Here is a 16,838-nt window from a genome sequence, read left to right as displayed (position 1 = left end):
GGCATTCGTCACGATTGACGAAACGTTCTTTCATTATTGATAACTACGGAAATAGTTTAAGTATGAATGTGTTAAAATATTTTTTAAATCGTTATTATATATTATTTTTACTGGTACGTTCATTCATAGACTTCGAAATGTGAAATGATAAAAAGTTCTTGTGTTTTAAGTTTAGAGAAATATATTTCTTTATTGTGTTAGAAATATTAATACTCTTTAATTTAAATGAAAATAATATTAAATCATTTTACATCTTTCATTTCATATATATATATATGTTACGTATCAATAAATAAGTACATACCTACGTCTTGTTAAAGTAATTTTACCGTACTAAAAACATGTGTATGTTTACTATTATTCTATACTATTGCCACAATGTGTTTTCTCTGGCTAAAAAATGATTAATTTACATATTTCTACGTATAAGAAGAAATTTATTTGCCTGCTGCCATATCCGATGTATTCGTAACTCTGTAAGCGTTTAATTTTGTTTGGGCGGGCGGGAAACCAGAGTTTAGTCTATCCAGAAACATTACTTCGTTGAAACGCCAAATTGTTAAAAACATTATACATTTATAATGTTTTTTGTGTACCTTTAGGGGGTAACAAATTTTATAACTAATTAATATGAAGTGGATATTTTTTATTATCAGTTTGTTTATACACAAGTGTGTTCCTGAAATTCGTGTTACTGAAACTAAGGATATAGCCTATCAAATTGGTGAGTAATTCGAAATTATTACTATTGTCTATGTCGAGAATTAGCAATTAAACAACACTTGACCATAGTTTTGTATATATTTTATACATAACTAACCCTTCTTTCTTTCTTTCATTCTTTGGTATAAATCTTTTTAATCGTGTAATTTACTTAAAGAAAACGAGATTGCAACTTTAATCAATTTTCCCACTATGTCCTAAACGGTGTTGAAAGACTAATGACATACTGTCTTTGTAATGATCACAAACTTTACCACAAATTACATTCTATGCCATGTAGTTAACTTGATTTTGCTGTGGAATGCCACTATACTGCCAATATACTATTATATATCATCATTATCATGACAAACCTTTAATATCCAAATGCTGAGCATTAATCTCTTCACATTATAGGGAATTTAGTACTATATTACCACCCTATACCGATCTGGTGTTAATTGCATTCATTGCAGTTTACTTTCTCTTTCTTTCTCTAACAACTTACACTAATATATTTGTAGTTTATTGGTCTAGTCACCTCTTACGATAGTCTGACGATAAAAGGTATAATGATACGTTAGCCGTAACTCTCTCCACTTAGACTGTTTTGAATGCCTTATCATATACAGCTAACTTAAATTATATTTTGTACCTATTTTTTAATCGGTTCCTGGAAGGTTTCAAAACACAATAAAACCCGGTTGACAGCACTGCTTCGCCTAGGGAGATGCAGTCTGCCGCGACTGATAGTCATAGACGCACTATAATTATTACACTAAATATTATTACATGTAGCCGGCATATTCGAACGCGAGTCAACAACAGAACAATATGCATTCAACGAAAGTGTTCACCATGGACACGTGCGCGGCTTCAGATTGGCACCCGCCATCTTAAAACCCGATAGAACGGATAGCTACTCGGTATGGAAAGAATGTAAGTACATTTTATAGTATCTCATGTAATTAGATGTAAGAATTTAATAAAACAATATTTCTTTAAAGCTATGAAAATAGCGTGTACAACAAACCATATTTTTCACTGATTTTAAAATAAATGAACTAAATAAAATACATTTAAATAAGTTTAATAAGAATTTAGAATTAAAATATGATTGCAGTATTTACTTAGTTTCCCTTGTCATCTGCGAGATTGAATTATCTACTTTTAGAAAAAAAATTTTGGTTTTTCTTGGGAGTCTTGGGACGTCAAACCAACAATATTGTGAACAGTCATCTATTGTCAACACATATAATAGATATCTAATGTATACAGTGATGAGTCTTCTAGTTCCCATAATACAAACCCTACTTAGCTTGGAACTAGACAACACTATATGAGTTGTCATGAGATATTATTATTATTTATTACAGTGTGTTCAGATAGCGAAATGAGACCAATAGCTGTGGTTGGCCCGCAAAATCCTATCACTGATGGAATAGTACGAGATCAGTGCGCTAGATCCCACATACCACATATTCAGGCGACGTGGCAACCTCTTGATCCTGACCTTGAACTAGATGAAGAAATAACAGAAGAGCCTGTCTTCAAAAAAATTAGTATAAATTTTTATCCTGATTCGAATGAAGTTTCATTGGCGTATGCAAAACTATTAAAATATTACAAATGGGAAAGTTTTTCGGCGCTATATGAAGATGACTTAGGTAAATATTTAATTATATCATTACATATACATGTATAGTTACTTATGTGATTTAATTATATATTTTTAATATCTACAGGTTTGCTAAGAATACAGAAGATTCTTGCGGAACACACTGAAAAACATCCTGTAAATTTACGTAAACTTGACCCGAATACAGATAATCGACATGTAAGTTTACTTAATTTTGTTCGTATTCTGTTTATTTTATTACAATGGATCCGCCCAGCCCTACTTTGTCCTCTAAATTAACATATATATAGTCTATGTTAGCAGTTAAATAATTTTGAATTTATCCATTATACATAAAAATTAATACAAAAAGTAATCATACTTCAAATTAAGTTTTGAGACAATTAAAAAAGAAAACCATTAGTCCATAATCATTCTTAAGATGAGAGTTTGTTACCTCTTTTAGCAAAGAAATGATTCCTGTATATTTTTTTCCATAAGTAGACACATTATTCAGTTTTGAAAATATAAATTTACTCGAAGAATTCTACATGTTTTGTCTAAGCCGCCAATTTTTATGAAAATTTTAATACATATATTGGATCTTAAAAAAACATAGGCTATACTTTATCACGAAACCAACAAAGGATGTTTGTATTCAGTGTCCGTCTTTTCTCGAGTAAAATTTTTATACGCCAATATTTATGGAATAAATTTGCGAGTAACAACTGGCGGATAAAGCCAAAAGCATATGCATTTGCATAAGATATTATTTATACATAATGTAAACATATCGTATACTCATCTGTATCAGAGGTGTCACGTGTATATAGCCAACATTAATCCGTTTCCTCGGAAGCCCTTTGAGAATCCTATTCACTGCATAATAGGTAAGCTATGTAATATATAGTCTACTATACTAATACTACATTAAATTGTATAATGTTATTTCATTGAAATTACTATTAACTAGAAAATCATAAATTAGCATAATAAACCACCATTTAATATCACTTTTAGGTGTTTAAAGATCTAAAACAATATCAAGAAAGTCGATTTTTAATTGATTGCCATGCTGATAATATTCTGAAATATATGGACGAAGCTCGAGAATTGAAAATGGTTAATCATTATCAAGTACGTGCTTAGATATAATATTGATAATTTACTTTATATATAATATATTTATAAATTTATTGAAAATAAAATATTTTGATATGATTAAATTACAGATGTGAATAACATAGTCATATTGACGCAATCATTGTTATCGTTTCAGCATTACATATTAGTCAATATGAACGCATATACGGTAGCCGATAAGTTAACTGAATTTCAGTCCAACATTACATGGCTCAGCATTACAGAATATGATAAACTAAATAGTGGACAACACGACCTCGCCCAACGAGTAGGAAAGTGGATCAACAGCAATTCACAATCACCATTCGTCACCAAATACAATGTATATTGTTTATTTTTATTAATTCGTTATTTCTTTTTTTATATAATTATGTAACTAGAACAGCAAACATGTTGACGGACCATCTGATGATAAGTTGTGACTGTCGTCAATATACATGAATAACACCACGGCATCACGCAAGGTGTGCGTTGACATTCCATGCATGCGGACTACGATGTTATGTTTCTATATCCAGTAATTTCACTAGCACATATGGTCGGGTACGATAGCATTTTCGACCGAAACATATCGTATAAAGCAAGCAGCTTGGTGATTATAATAAGTTAGACTTTTGTAGCTATTCTCTATTCTTTTATTCTATGTTATTGAATATAATGTGTCCTGTTACTGTAAAATAATGTTTATTGGATCAAGTAACTGTCATTTGTTTGTAGATTGAATCATTGATAATGGACGACATATCAAATCATGTACTGACAGCTTTGCAAAAGATAGACGCTGATAATTTTGAAGAACCAAAGAATAGTATTTGTGAAGAAGATGCAGAACCATGGGAATTCGGAATTCAACTGCAGGAGGCCATACTAAATGTATTTTATTGTAAACTTTTGTCTATGACATAAATAAATATTATTTATATGATGCTTGGGTTTATACAAAATTTTAATATATATGTATATAAATATAATTAGTGTCAGACATATAAATAAGAATTTTAATGTTACAGACTACGACCACTGGTGTTACTGGAATTATAAATTTTGATGAAATGGGTAGAAGAACAAATTATAAGTTACATGTAAATGAAATTTATTTATCTGAAAGACAAACTATTGGTACATGGGAATCACCTAATGGTGCTAAAATTATTGAAGATCGGCCCACTACTGATAGTATAACAAATTTACAAACTAGCAAGCACTTTATTGTAAGTATTAAATAATAAAATATTTCAGGACTATTTAATTATACTAACTAATCAAACAATCCTGATTAATAAGCATTACCACTTCTAAGCGGTATATATTTTTATGACATTGAATTAATTTCAGGTTATATCAAGAAGAGCTAAACCATATTTTTATGATAAACAAACGTGTGAGGAAGATGCAACAGATTGCGAGGAAGAAGATGCTGACCCAAAATACGAGGGTTTCTCCGTAGACCTTGTTAAGGAAATCTTCCGAATTCTACGAGAAGAAAAGTACAACTACACCTACTCCTTCTTTCACGATGAAGACAAGTCCTATGGAAAATATAATTCACTCACAAAGAAATGGGATGGATTAATAGGTGACTTATTAGACAAAGTAAGTATAAAACTAAAATAATCCCTAATATAAAACTAAACTTTGTAATAAACCTTGTATACGCAAAACTTATTATTGATGCAGTGATTCGACTTATACATATTAGTAATAATGATATGATAGTAATGAAAGTGTATTTTGTTATTAATTACGTGATTAATATTAAAGGATAAGAAGTCTAATTATCTAATGAGATCACGACCACTACCATGTCTCATTTATAATATCGTCGTTTCTGTTATTGTGAATACTACCTGACAAATCTATTTAGAAGAATTTACGACACGATTGACGACTGATTTTTAAATATCAGTACCGTTGCACGTACTCATATATCTATATTAACAGCAATATGAAAGAAAAAAAGAACTAAGCATCATATCTCATTCCAGTATATTTGTTTCGTTTGCAATATAAATATATAAACATTTACAAAATTAGTCTTAACATAAGGAAAAAAATTCTTTCAACCCTCAGAAAGCTGACTTAGCAGTTTGTGATTTAACTATAACAGAAGAAAGAAAGAAAGTTGTAGACTTCTCGGTTCCGTTTATGTCATTGGGAATCAGTATATTGTTTACGAAGGAAAAGGAAGAACCTCCAGGGACGTTTTCATTTCTTAACCCCTACACTTTTGATGTTTGGATGCATACAGCTACCGCTTATTGTGTCGTCTCTATTGTACTTTTCGTTTGTGCGAGGTAATTATTATATTGTTAATACATTCCAAAATTAACAAATCAAATTTTATGTTGTAATTAAATTTATTCGGCAATATACCTGCATTAGCATTTAAAATTTATTAACAATAAACAACGACTAAAGAAATCAATTAATATATATTTTCAGGTATTTTATGCGAGGAATTGTTCAATTATTAAAATCGTCAACCAATAATAATATTAATTATATTACAAATATTAATGAGATTACACAATTTGATGCAATTGAATCGAAGAAACATACTTAGTTGTTATGTCTTAGATAATATTTGATATATTAATAAAAAGTCTGACAAGAGAAAGTTAAAAAGATTTTATTTATAGGATATCTCCAGCGGATTGGGAAAATCCACAACCTTGTGACAAAGATCCCGAAGAATTAGAAAACATATGGAACTTCAAGAACTGTGCCTGGCTAACCATGGGATCCATTATGACGCAAGGTTGCGACATTTTGCCGAAGTAAGTTACAAAGCCTTATTGAAATTACTTTTCCTTGGTTCTTACATAATAAAAAATGGCTCCTTTATTATTCGAAAGCTGCATATCTTGATAACTTGATCCACTTTGATTGATACTTTACTATTCGATACTTCATTGGCCATAGCTCATGACGTATTTTGATCCATAGCAGACATTCAATAAAACAGCATATATGACAGATATGGCAGTGAAATATACTCAGGTATAGGAACCAGTGGACATGCATATATATCATGATATATGAGGGTATCATAATATACATCCATGTCTATAGTATCAACAGATCATTGTTGGACGGTTACCACATTTCAACAAGTAGATTACATAAAAATATGACGACCAGAGTCACAGATTGAGGATAAGAAAGTTTCTTGCTTTAATTACTTATAATATGTATAATTACTTTGAGGGGTCTAGGCACGCGTTGGATTTGCGCCATGTGGTGGTTCTTTGCAATGATTGTATGTCAAACTTACATCGCTCAGCTGTCGGCTTCCATGACGTCCGCTCGCGCTGATGAACCCATCAACAGTGTTGAAGATTTAGCAAAACAAAATAAGATATTATATGGTGCTATTGATGGTGGATCAACGCTGGAATTCTTCAGGGTAACTATATTTATTATTCTTTTGATGATCATGATCTGCGTTTTCGAATCTGTATACATAATTATATATATACATTAAGTCTAATTACATTCTTTAAGAAGGATAAAAATCTATTTCCACCTAAATGGACTGAAGTCGATCGGCCTAAGATTTAGGTGAAGAAGTAGAAAGGAGTAGATTTACGATTCAACGGTAATTCTTTACAATCATATCTGTAGACGTATTACGAGAAAACTTCTTTTTTTCAATTTTTTAAATTAATAATTTTCACTTTTTTACTGTCACATAATTCAGTTGTATATTTTGTATGTTTGTGGGAGAAGAGAGTCAAAAAGGTACATTTATGTATTCTAATTTGGGCTTTGAAATCATCGTTTAATTACGGCACACAAAATAATTAATCATTTTTTGTAGCATAATTAGTTATAAAGAAGACATACTCGTCACCAAAAGATTATTTTTCAAGTAAGATACATTTAATTTGCAGTCTTCCAAAGACAAAATGTACCAAAAAATGTACCAGAACATAATTGCACATCCCGGAGTTCTTGTTAACAGTAATGAGGAAGGTGAAAAGAGAGTACTCAATAGTAAAAATAAATACGCATTCTTCATGGAATCTTCCACTATAGAATATAAACAAAAAAGAAACTGCGACCTTGAGAAAGTGGGTGGCCAACTGGACTCAAAGGATTATGGCATTGCTATGCCTGCTAGTAAGCTAATTGTAGTCAATATTAATAAATCAATTATAATTATTTGCAAAATTTATTTATTATACAAATATTGGACTGATACAATTGTATCAAGTAAGTAAAATGTTATATTTTATTTTTATTTTCAATAGACTCTCCATTCAGAAGTCCAATTAATAGAGCTATTCTAAGATTAAAAGAGCTTACCATTTTAGAAGAAATTAAAACAAAATGGTGGAATCGAAAATATGGTGCAATCACATGCCCGGTTTGTAACTGTATTATTTGATATTGTTTTATGTTACTTTAATTTAATAATGTTTTATATTATTTGCTAATATTCTGTTTATTTGGTTTGATGCTTGACAGCCATAAAATATGTATCACTTAGATATTAATAGTTGTATGATATTTTCATGATTATTCATTTCTTCATCACAATGAGTTTATGATTCGTTGGTTGCTTGCAACGCCATCTAACGCCAAATATATAAACTATTTCACAAATCGCATACAACGCACGTTACGTCATATTGTATTGAGACTGTTTTTCTATTTATTAGTATCTACTAATAAACATTACTACTATATATTATGAATAAACTAAAATTCGTTGTGGATGCATGTATACAAATACACAGATAGACAAAACATTCAAAACTCTGTTGTTTAAATTTCTGTTGCTCTAAAAAGATACTCTTATTAGTTTATTTTTTCAGCATCAGGAAGGTATAAAGGTCCTGTTAAAATTTTTAATATAACTAGAGCTACCTATGTACAGTAAGTATCAGCAGGTAGACGACTATTGTTGCGGACCACGAGTCGGCATCGAAAATATGTAAATAAATTTGTGTATAAATTTGTATTTTTCCAGTGTTTTGACTATTGTTTAGGTTAGACTATTGTTTGTACCATATACCCAGCGGCATAGATACTGTGAATTCTATGCCCGCCCATTGTGTAAATTCTTAGATCACAGCTTTAGTGTAGCCTGAACATGTGGCATTTAGTCGCACGTGGTTTTTTGTAGTTTTTTGTATTGTTACTATTGTATTTAATTTTAAATGTGTGCGTATTCGCTGTTCCGGCCCGTCGGTCACCGACATGTGCAGGAATTGTCGGGATAACGGCCGACGCGCACAGCTCGGCGGGGGTGGGGAAGGACGCGCTCGGGCGCCCGTAAAAGGCGGGTTGGTTCTCGATCGCGCTCTCTTATATATGCCACCGACGAAGAACCACCGCCGGCGCAACGACCAAGAAAACCCCACTCCGGCCGGCCGACCCATAGAATAAGAAACAAATTGAAATACAGTCCACATATTTTGAAAATCGAAGATCTTTTTAATTGTTACCCCACAATTTTGTGGTCCATCGCAGCCGCATATCAAGACTGAAGATCACCCAACGGTGCGACGAATCGCCGTGGAAGATCACCCAACGGTGCGACGAATCGCCGCGGAAGATCACCCAACGGTGCGACGTAACACCCAACGGTGCGACGTACCTCGCCGAGGAAGATCACCCAACGGTGCGACGCTAGCATTTTTTTGAATTTCAAATGCCGTCGTAAGGTGAAAACTTGAGGGTGCAGCGAGGATAGGATAAATAACGTCTTCGCCATATAGGATAGATAACTTCTAAGCGGTGTGTCCGCGGCTCACATCTCTTACCTCACGGTGTCAAACGGTCGGAGTGTGGGTTAACGCCATTGAGCGGTGCAGTGGGTGGTGTGTCACTGCCGGTTGTTGCTTGTTACCGTGGCGCAACCGAATAGCACTATTACGCCTGTACGTGTGTATCGTATAAAAGGGGCCGGAGAGAGAGCCAAAGGGGTCGAAAGTCGAACCGGCCCTGAGCGCCCCGTCTGTACATACACACCATAAATTATTTTATTCCTACCCTCCTATCCCCATAGTCCATTTTTTGTTATCCTGAGGGATTGTTAGGGACGTTAGGTAGGTAGGGACCGGTAGGTTAGTGTTTTAATGCCAGAACACGATGCCGACTACGAGAAGCCAAGCCACACGGGAGCAGAGAAAAAGACCACGCGGGAAAATGAACAGACAAAGCGTCCCCTTCAGAAACCACGCAGATGTCCGCGTCCGCCGCGCCGTCGAGCGCGCCACAGGCACAATGCCGCCCGCGCCGCGTTTACCTCGGACTCCGCACCGGCGCCACCGTCGCAGCCGCCGACGACAGATGTACGTCCGGCCCGGTCCGCGTCGGTTGTGATTCATATCTACCGCTAGCGGTATAGCTAAATTAAAGAGGCTGGAGTACGAGGCAGCGCTACAGATGGCGAAATTACAGGCTGATTTAATTAAAAGAAATTGGCAGCCGATGTCGCCGCGGTACATGAAGAGACCGATAGAGATAATTGTGCTCCGAGGAAGGTGCCGGCCTGCAACGTATAACGGATTGGTTTCAACGTACCGAAGTACGGGGAGCAGAGAATTAATTCCCCACCGCCTACGCAGAAAGAGCCAACAGAAAATGGCAAGCTTCACCGCCGAGGACGCCGAAGCAAAGACGGAGGTCCCCTCCTGAAGCCGGGATGCAAGAAGGATTCACCCGGTTGGCCAAAGCTATTGAACGAGCTGTGGACGAACGAGCGGATAGGGTAGCGCCGAAAAGGCAAGCCCAAGATCTCCCGATCTTCAGCGGCGAAGCAATTGAATAATAAATTTAAGGCGGCCGTAGACCAGTCTACAAAGACGTACAGGATCACACCAGCGGAGAACCTGGCCAGGCTGAGGGCCTGCTTACGTGGAAAAGCGAGAGAGACAGTCGCAGCGTTACTCGTATCCGCTAAACAACCGTCGCAGATCATGAGGACGTTGGAGCAGCGGTACGGCCGGACAGAGGCCATCATCGACCGCGCCCTCAAAGATCTGAGAAGGATGCCGGTAATAGGAACGTCGACAACAGAGGTGATTGACTTCGCCATTAAACTACAGAACATCACCACCATCGTCGCGGATATCGACAGGGGGGCGAGATTTCTACATAATCCCGCGCTTGAGAGTGAAGTGTCAGAGAAGCTGACCCCTCACATACAGGTCCACTGGTGTCACTACGCTGAAAAAAACAAGGAGGACACTAGACCTACGATCATCAAGATGGCAGAGTTTTTAATGAGCGAAGCCGATCTCATGACCCGACATCTGCGAATAGCATCACCAACGAGACGAACGAGCGCGCTACCCACGAAGCAGTTGTGAAGCAACCCACTAGGAACCCATACCGAAAGCAACGATGTCGGCACCTCGGCGACAGATGACGGATCGTGGCGCGGCCGTATAAATTAGAAAAATAGCGAACAGAGTACCGAATGTCGCTGTTGCGGCGCCGCACACGTAACGCCGAATATATTAGAAGCTGAACGACATGTCGTTATCGGACAGATGGGAGTGGGCGAAAACAAATAAGATGTGCTTCCAATGCATGAACAGCACGCACAGAAGGTTCGAGTGTACGGCACGCAAATGTGGTGTGAGAGAGTGTCGTAAGCCACACCACGCCCTGCTGCACCCCAGAAGAGCCGCCGAAGCGGCAAGAGGACACCGCGATTACAATCTTCAGCACGCTTGCCAGAGAACAGCCAAGTGTTGTTAAAGGTGTGTCCCATCATCGTGAAAGGCAAGACGGGACGCGAAGTAGAGACGTACGCGATGCTAGATGAAGGCTCGACGGTTACACTCATCGATGCGGAGATCGCAGAACAGATCGGAGCCGAAGGTCACGACGCGATCTCTGAGAATTCAGGGAGCGGCCTCGAGCTGGCACGAAGCCTCAAGCCGAGTGGCTGATGTCATCATCAGAGGGCGACACCATACGGACGAAGAACACTCGGTGAGGGCGCGTACGATCCGGGATCTCACCCTAGGAACGCAGCGAGTGAACCCGGAAATACTCGCGTACGGACACCTGCGACAACTCACTTGCGACCAAGTGTGCTAAAGATGCCAGACCCAAAAAATTGATCGGGTCAGACAACTGGCATCTGATTGTTACGCGGAAGCTGCTCACAGGAAGGCACAATCAATAGGCAGCGTCGCTGACACGACTGGGATGGGTCATCCACGGAACGGTACCCAGAAGTGTCGTGGAAGACGAGGAACATGTCCTCCACGTGCGGTTGACACAGCGCAACGCCGAGCCAGACATGCGGCATATAGAGGGCATAATAAAAGCGCATTACGACATCGACGCGTTGGGTATATCGTCGAAGAGATTACCCATTGCTAAGGAGACATTTTTCGCCACATTCAACCGCACAGCGACGAGAGTGGATGGGCGATACGTCGTAGGATTGCCGTGGGAGAGAGATAACGTCGCTCTACCTCCCTACGACATGGCAGCGAGCCGACTGAGGGGAATAGAGCGGCGGATGGATCGCTCTACGGAATTCCGGCTGGCGTATACCGCGGAGATAAACAAGTTGTTGGACAAGGGTTACGCCGAGGAAGTAACCGACGACCGGTTCAACAACGACCGCGCGTGGTACCTTCCCCATTTCGGAGTGACGAATCCGAATAAACCCGGAAAGCTGCGACTCGTATTCGACGCCGCGGCCCGTTCGAAAATGTGCTTGAACGACGCACTGCTGGATGGGCCAGATATGCTACGGTCGCTTAACGGTGTGTTATACCGTTTCCGCGAGAAGCCCGTAGCTATCACGGCGGACATACGAGAGATGTTCCTGCAGATTAAGATACGGGAAGAAGATAGAGCAGCACAACAGTTTCTGTGGCGAGGAGATGACAGGATTAACCCGCCGCAGAAATACGTAATGACCTCAATGATTTTCGGGGCGAGGAGCTCACCGTTCATCGCACACAGCGTTCGAGACAGGAACGCGGCAGAGCACCGAGAGTCGCACCCGTCAGCGTACACCGCCATAACAAGGAACCACTACATGGACGACTGGGTCGATAGCTTTGACTCCGAAGAGGAAGCAGCCCGCGCCATACGAGAGGTAGTAGAGGTTCATGGCGGGATAGGATTCACGCTGGCGGTTGGAATACAAACCGACCGAGCCTGCTAGAGAATGTGAGTGAGGACCAGCGAGCGAGGACGCCGAAGGAACTGGGAGCCAACGCACATCCATACGGAAAGACATTGGGGTTATTGTGGATGTCAGCCGAAGACCAGCTGGCGTTCAACACCGGCATGCCACGCGTCCCACGAGAAGTGAAGCACGGCACGCGGATACCGACGAAAAGGGAAGCCCTAGGAGCGGTGATGTCATTGTTCGACCCGCTCGGGCTGCTGAGCCCTTACACCATCACGGCAAAAATCATCTTGCAGGCGCTGTGGGTGCAGAAGGTCGAATGGGATGACCCTCTGCCCGCCGAGGAAGCGCGGATGTTCCAGGAATGGAGAGATGACTTAGCCTATATAGAGGAACTGAGATTGCCGCGATGGTATGGCACGAACGACAGCCAACGGTCGCAACTGCACGTATTCACGGACGCAAGCGAACAGGCATATGCCACAGCCGCGTATTGGAGGACGGAACGCGAGGATCGCAGCGTTAACGTCGTCCTGGTAGCAGCCAAAGCGAGGGTAGCGCCCATGAAAGCGCAGAGTATACCCCGGATGGAGCTTCAGGCGAGCCTGGTAGGACCCCGACTGGCCGCTGACGTACTGAAAGGACGTCGTCGCGCGGCCGAAGTCTTCCTATGGACGGTCTCGAAGAAGACGCTACATTGGACTAGGAACGACACCGCTCGATACAATCCACACGCGGCCCGCCGGATGGCAGAAAGCGCCGAACATACAGAACCAACACAGTGGCGCTGGGTACCGACCGCCCACGACGTAACTAACGACGCGACCCGCGCGAGATATACAATACGGACCGCCGCCGACAGATCCGTCGGGCCGGCGCTTGTATAAGAGAAAGAACGACCCAAGGAAAGCAAGCCCGTCCCTGCAGAGACGGTAGCCCATGCCCGGGCGAAGGCAAAGCCCGTAATGGACAGAACGCGGTTCTCCTCATATGACCGAGTGAGGAGGACCCCGGCACATGCTGCTGCTCGCAGACGAATGCAGGCGACGGGCATGGAAGCTGGGCCGGGAGCGCCCTGCCGAAGCGGGGAAATGGGTCAAGTGGCGTTGCGGTGAACGCGGACGGACGGACAGACGCGAGGGAATTTTTCGAAGGCCGACCCGAAGGCTGGTGGTCCTCCCTAGGGATAAGGGCTGCGAAGATCTGCGCCGGGGGGAGGCTGTTGCGGACCACGAGTCGGCATCGAAAATATGTAAATAAATTTGTGTATAAATTTGTATTTTTCCAGTGTTTTGACTATTGTTTAGGTTAGACTATTGTTTGTACCATATACCCTTTGTAGCGGCATAGATACTGTGAATTCTATGCCCGCCCATTGTGTAAATTCTTAGGGATCACAGCTTTAGTGTAGCCTGAACATGTGGCATTTAGTCGCACGTGGTTTTTTGTAGTTTTTTGTATTGTTACTATTGTATTTAATTTTAAATGTGTGCGTATTCGCTGTTCCGGCCCGTCGGTCACCGACATGTGCAGGAATTGTCGGGAGGGTGGGACGGCCGACGCGCACAGCTCGGCGGGGGTGGGGAAGGACGCGCTCGGGCGCCCGTAAAACGGGTTGGTTCTCGATCGCGCTCTCTTACGCATACGCCACCGACGAAGAACCACCGCCGGCGCAACGACCAAGAAAACCCCACTCCGGCCGGCCGACCCATAGAATAAGAAACAAATTGAAATACAGTCCACATATTTTGAAAATCGAAGATCTTTTAATTGTGTACCCCACAACTATAAATTATTATTTTTGTTTTTAGTCAGACACAGACAAAAGTGATGTGGAGGGTGACCTTGAAATGGAGAATCTAATAGGAGCTTTCTTAGTGTTGATAGTCGGCCTTATCTTTGGTATATTAATAACAGCGGCTGAATTCTTGAATGAAATCCGAAACATTGTCGTTCGTGAACAGGTATATTAAAGCTATCAAAATTATTAATATGCTGCATAATTCATTTACTCCTGTTAAATGCCAATTATAAATAAAATAAATTTATACTACTTATACTTAGAATATTTTTAAACACTAGTGTCTATAGTCTTTTTTCATTACTTTTAATAATCACTTTCAAAGTCTATGTAAAGAAATTATAAATTTAAGTCATATATTATATATGACTTAAATTTATAATTTCTTTAAGTGTAAGTAGCCATGATATTTTTTTTTTTATTTTTAAATTAATGAATATAAATATTTTTTTTTATTTGATGCAAATATTTGCTTATTTCTTATTTATAATTTTTACATATAATAATTATGTATATTTGCCAAAATCAAACTATACATGTAAGTCAGTATACAGACAGTTATAATAATTCAAATCTTATATCAGTTATTAAAGTAGTTCGATCCAAGAAAAACTGACAAGAAACTGTTACACCCTACCAAATTTTTTTGTTTATTTCAAATGTTCGCAAAAGAAAATCCATGTGGGGCAAGAATGATGTATTTTTAATAATAATTATAAATACATTAATATATGTATGCCTATTAATTCTATTAATAACAATAAACACACAGGTCACACATAAAGAAGCTATCGTGAAGGAACTGAAAGCATCTCTGAATTTCTTCCAATTAAGGAAACCTGTTCTGCGCAATCCCAGTAGAGCTCCCTCTGTCGCTATCTCAGATAAAAGTGAGGAGAGAGAGAAAAAACGGGCCGAACTTATCGAAAACTTTTTAGAGTTTGAAAAAGAGATGCCATAAATTTATTTTATTTGCTTTTACTTTTTATACAATATTTCATTTTTTTTTTAATGATTGTTTTGAGAACGTCTAGTACTTAATCTCTTAAATGTGTTTTAATTAATCAAAATTAATTACACGTTATTTAATGTAAATACTTACGCACACGTATTGTATGTCATTTGGTATTAAATATATTACAACACAAATATCTAGTTATTTTAGGATGTGAAGACAATATCTGAATCTTCAAGAATGACAATGCGTGAGAGTAAGTATGTACCACGGTTGTCACTATTTTTTTAATGTCAGTAGTCCATTGTGCTATTCATATCTAAGCTGCGATTTTCTTTTCAAAAATTTAATTCATTTCCACGTTAGTTGTATAAAAATATAGAAATTAGTAGAACTAACCACTGGAAGAAGATTTGAAGAATAATTGGTAGAAGGTTTGATAATTGATACTAATATTCTAGAGATAATGGATTTTGCTAGGAGGAAAGGTAGGAGGAGAGGTAACTACACCAAAGAGAATTGAGAAAATGGCGAAACCGAGGGAACTACTAGAAACATCTACTTGTATAATAGCTTTATACGTATTACATATATTATAATGTATACTAATATTTATTAAGGCAAAGAATAAATTGAGGATGTAAAAGCAACTCCAAACGCTCACGTACTGTGTCTGATAAGCACCTATTTGCAATAATAAATTTAATTTAATTAAATGATTAATTATTTAATAATTCTTGTTATTTAAATATTTTACTTGTTCATTTTATTTTCTTTTAAAGTAGATAAAATAGTACAAAAATTTTATTAAACAACACGATGACAAGGAATTGATTGTGATTACTGCGATTTCGATCACGGAAATGCAAACACTGTTCTTATGAAATAATGTCAGTAACAGGATGTAACAGTATGCAACTGATCCGAAGAATACATATCAGTATTCTTCGGACCAGTTGCATACTGTTACATCATAATCTCAACATCTAAAACGTTGTTTAATATGTATGAAATAGCTTATTTTTACAATATTATATCACGTATTGTTACTCCTTCATTCATTGTGATGTTCCGTGTATAAACTATGTAAGTATCTGCTACATATTATTGCTTCACTATATATTATAAAGCAAAATCGCTGTCGCTGCCTGTCCGTCCGTATGTATGCTTAAATCTTTAAAATTACGAAACGGATTTTGAAGCGGTTTTTTTAATAGATAGAGTGATTCTGGCGGAAGGTTTATATATATAATACATGTACATCGTTAAAATTTGTAATAATATTTTGATTTGAAAAAGAACAAATTTATACATATGTATAATATATTACGTTTCTGCAGTTACAGAAAAAGTAATACAACATTCTAGTGAATTTAATTATGGATTATCTAAAACACGGTGAAACATTGCTACTCATGTACTTGGTTTGTTTGCATTTCTTCTGTGCCACACAATTTACAGTAGGGTAAATTGGATTTTCTCATTAATTACGCAAACTTAGTCA

The 16,838-nt window shown here is 38.3% G+C and overlaps 1 protein-coding gene across 1 annotated transcript; it reads left to right on the top strand.

Annotated features, from left to right (window-relative positions):
• Window positions 1-493: 493 nt before the first annotated feature.
• LOC131851116 (glutamate receptor ionotropic, kainate 2-like) lies at window positions 494-15,819 on the top strand. Its single transcript, XM_059201548.1, has 16 exons — window positions 494-724; window positions 1,501-1,641; window positions 2,079-2,369; window positions 2,448-2,539; window positions 3,341-3,457; window positions 3,600-3,785; window positions 4,181-4,336; window positions 4,474-4,674; window positions 4,799-5,056; window positions 5,534-5,757; window positions 6,103-6,240; window positions 6,671-6,869; window positions 7,357-7,585; window positions 7,717-7,832; window positions 14,390-14,542; window positions 15,152-15,819. The coding sequence occupies exons 1-16, from the start codon at window positions 631-633 to the stop codon at window positions 15,338-15,340; spliced, it is 2,784 nt and encodes a 927-aa protein (XP_059057531.1). The 5' UTR covers window positions 494-630; the 3' UTR covers window positions 15,341-15,819.
• Window positions 15,820-16,838: the final 1,019 nt, after the last annotated feature.

This window comes from Achroia grisella, unplaced genomic scaffold (genome assembly GCF_030625045.1).
Source record: "Achroia grisella isolate CSIRO2021 unplaced genomic scaffold, CSIRO_AGI_Agris_v1 utg780, whole genome shotgun sequence".
Classification (NCBI taxonomy): domain Eukaryota; kingdom Metazoa; phylum Arthropoda; class Insecta; order Lepidoptera; family Pyralidae; genus Achroia; species Achroia grisella.
This window is presented reverse-complemented; position numbering and strand designations above follow the sequence as displayed.

Bases quoted from the DNA above. Each gene is read 5' to 3' on its own strand.
- LOC131851116 (XM_059201548.1), top strand. From the start codon at position 631: ATGAAGTGGATATTTTTTATTATCAGTTTGTTTATACACAAGTGTGTT. The intron at 4,675-4,798 runs GTAAGTATTAAA...AATTAATTTCAG, and splicing joins AAACTAGCAAGCACTTTATT to GTTATATCAAGAAGAGCTAA. The intron at 7,833-14,389 runs GTTTGTAACTGT...TTTTGTTTTTAG, and splicing joins ATGGTGCAATCACATGCCCG to TCAGACACAGACAAAAGTGA.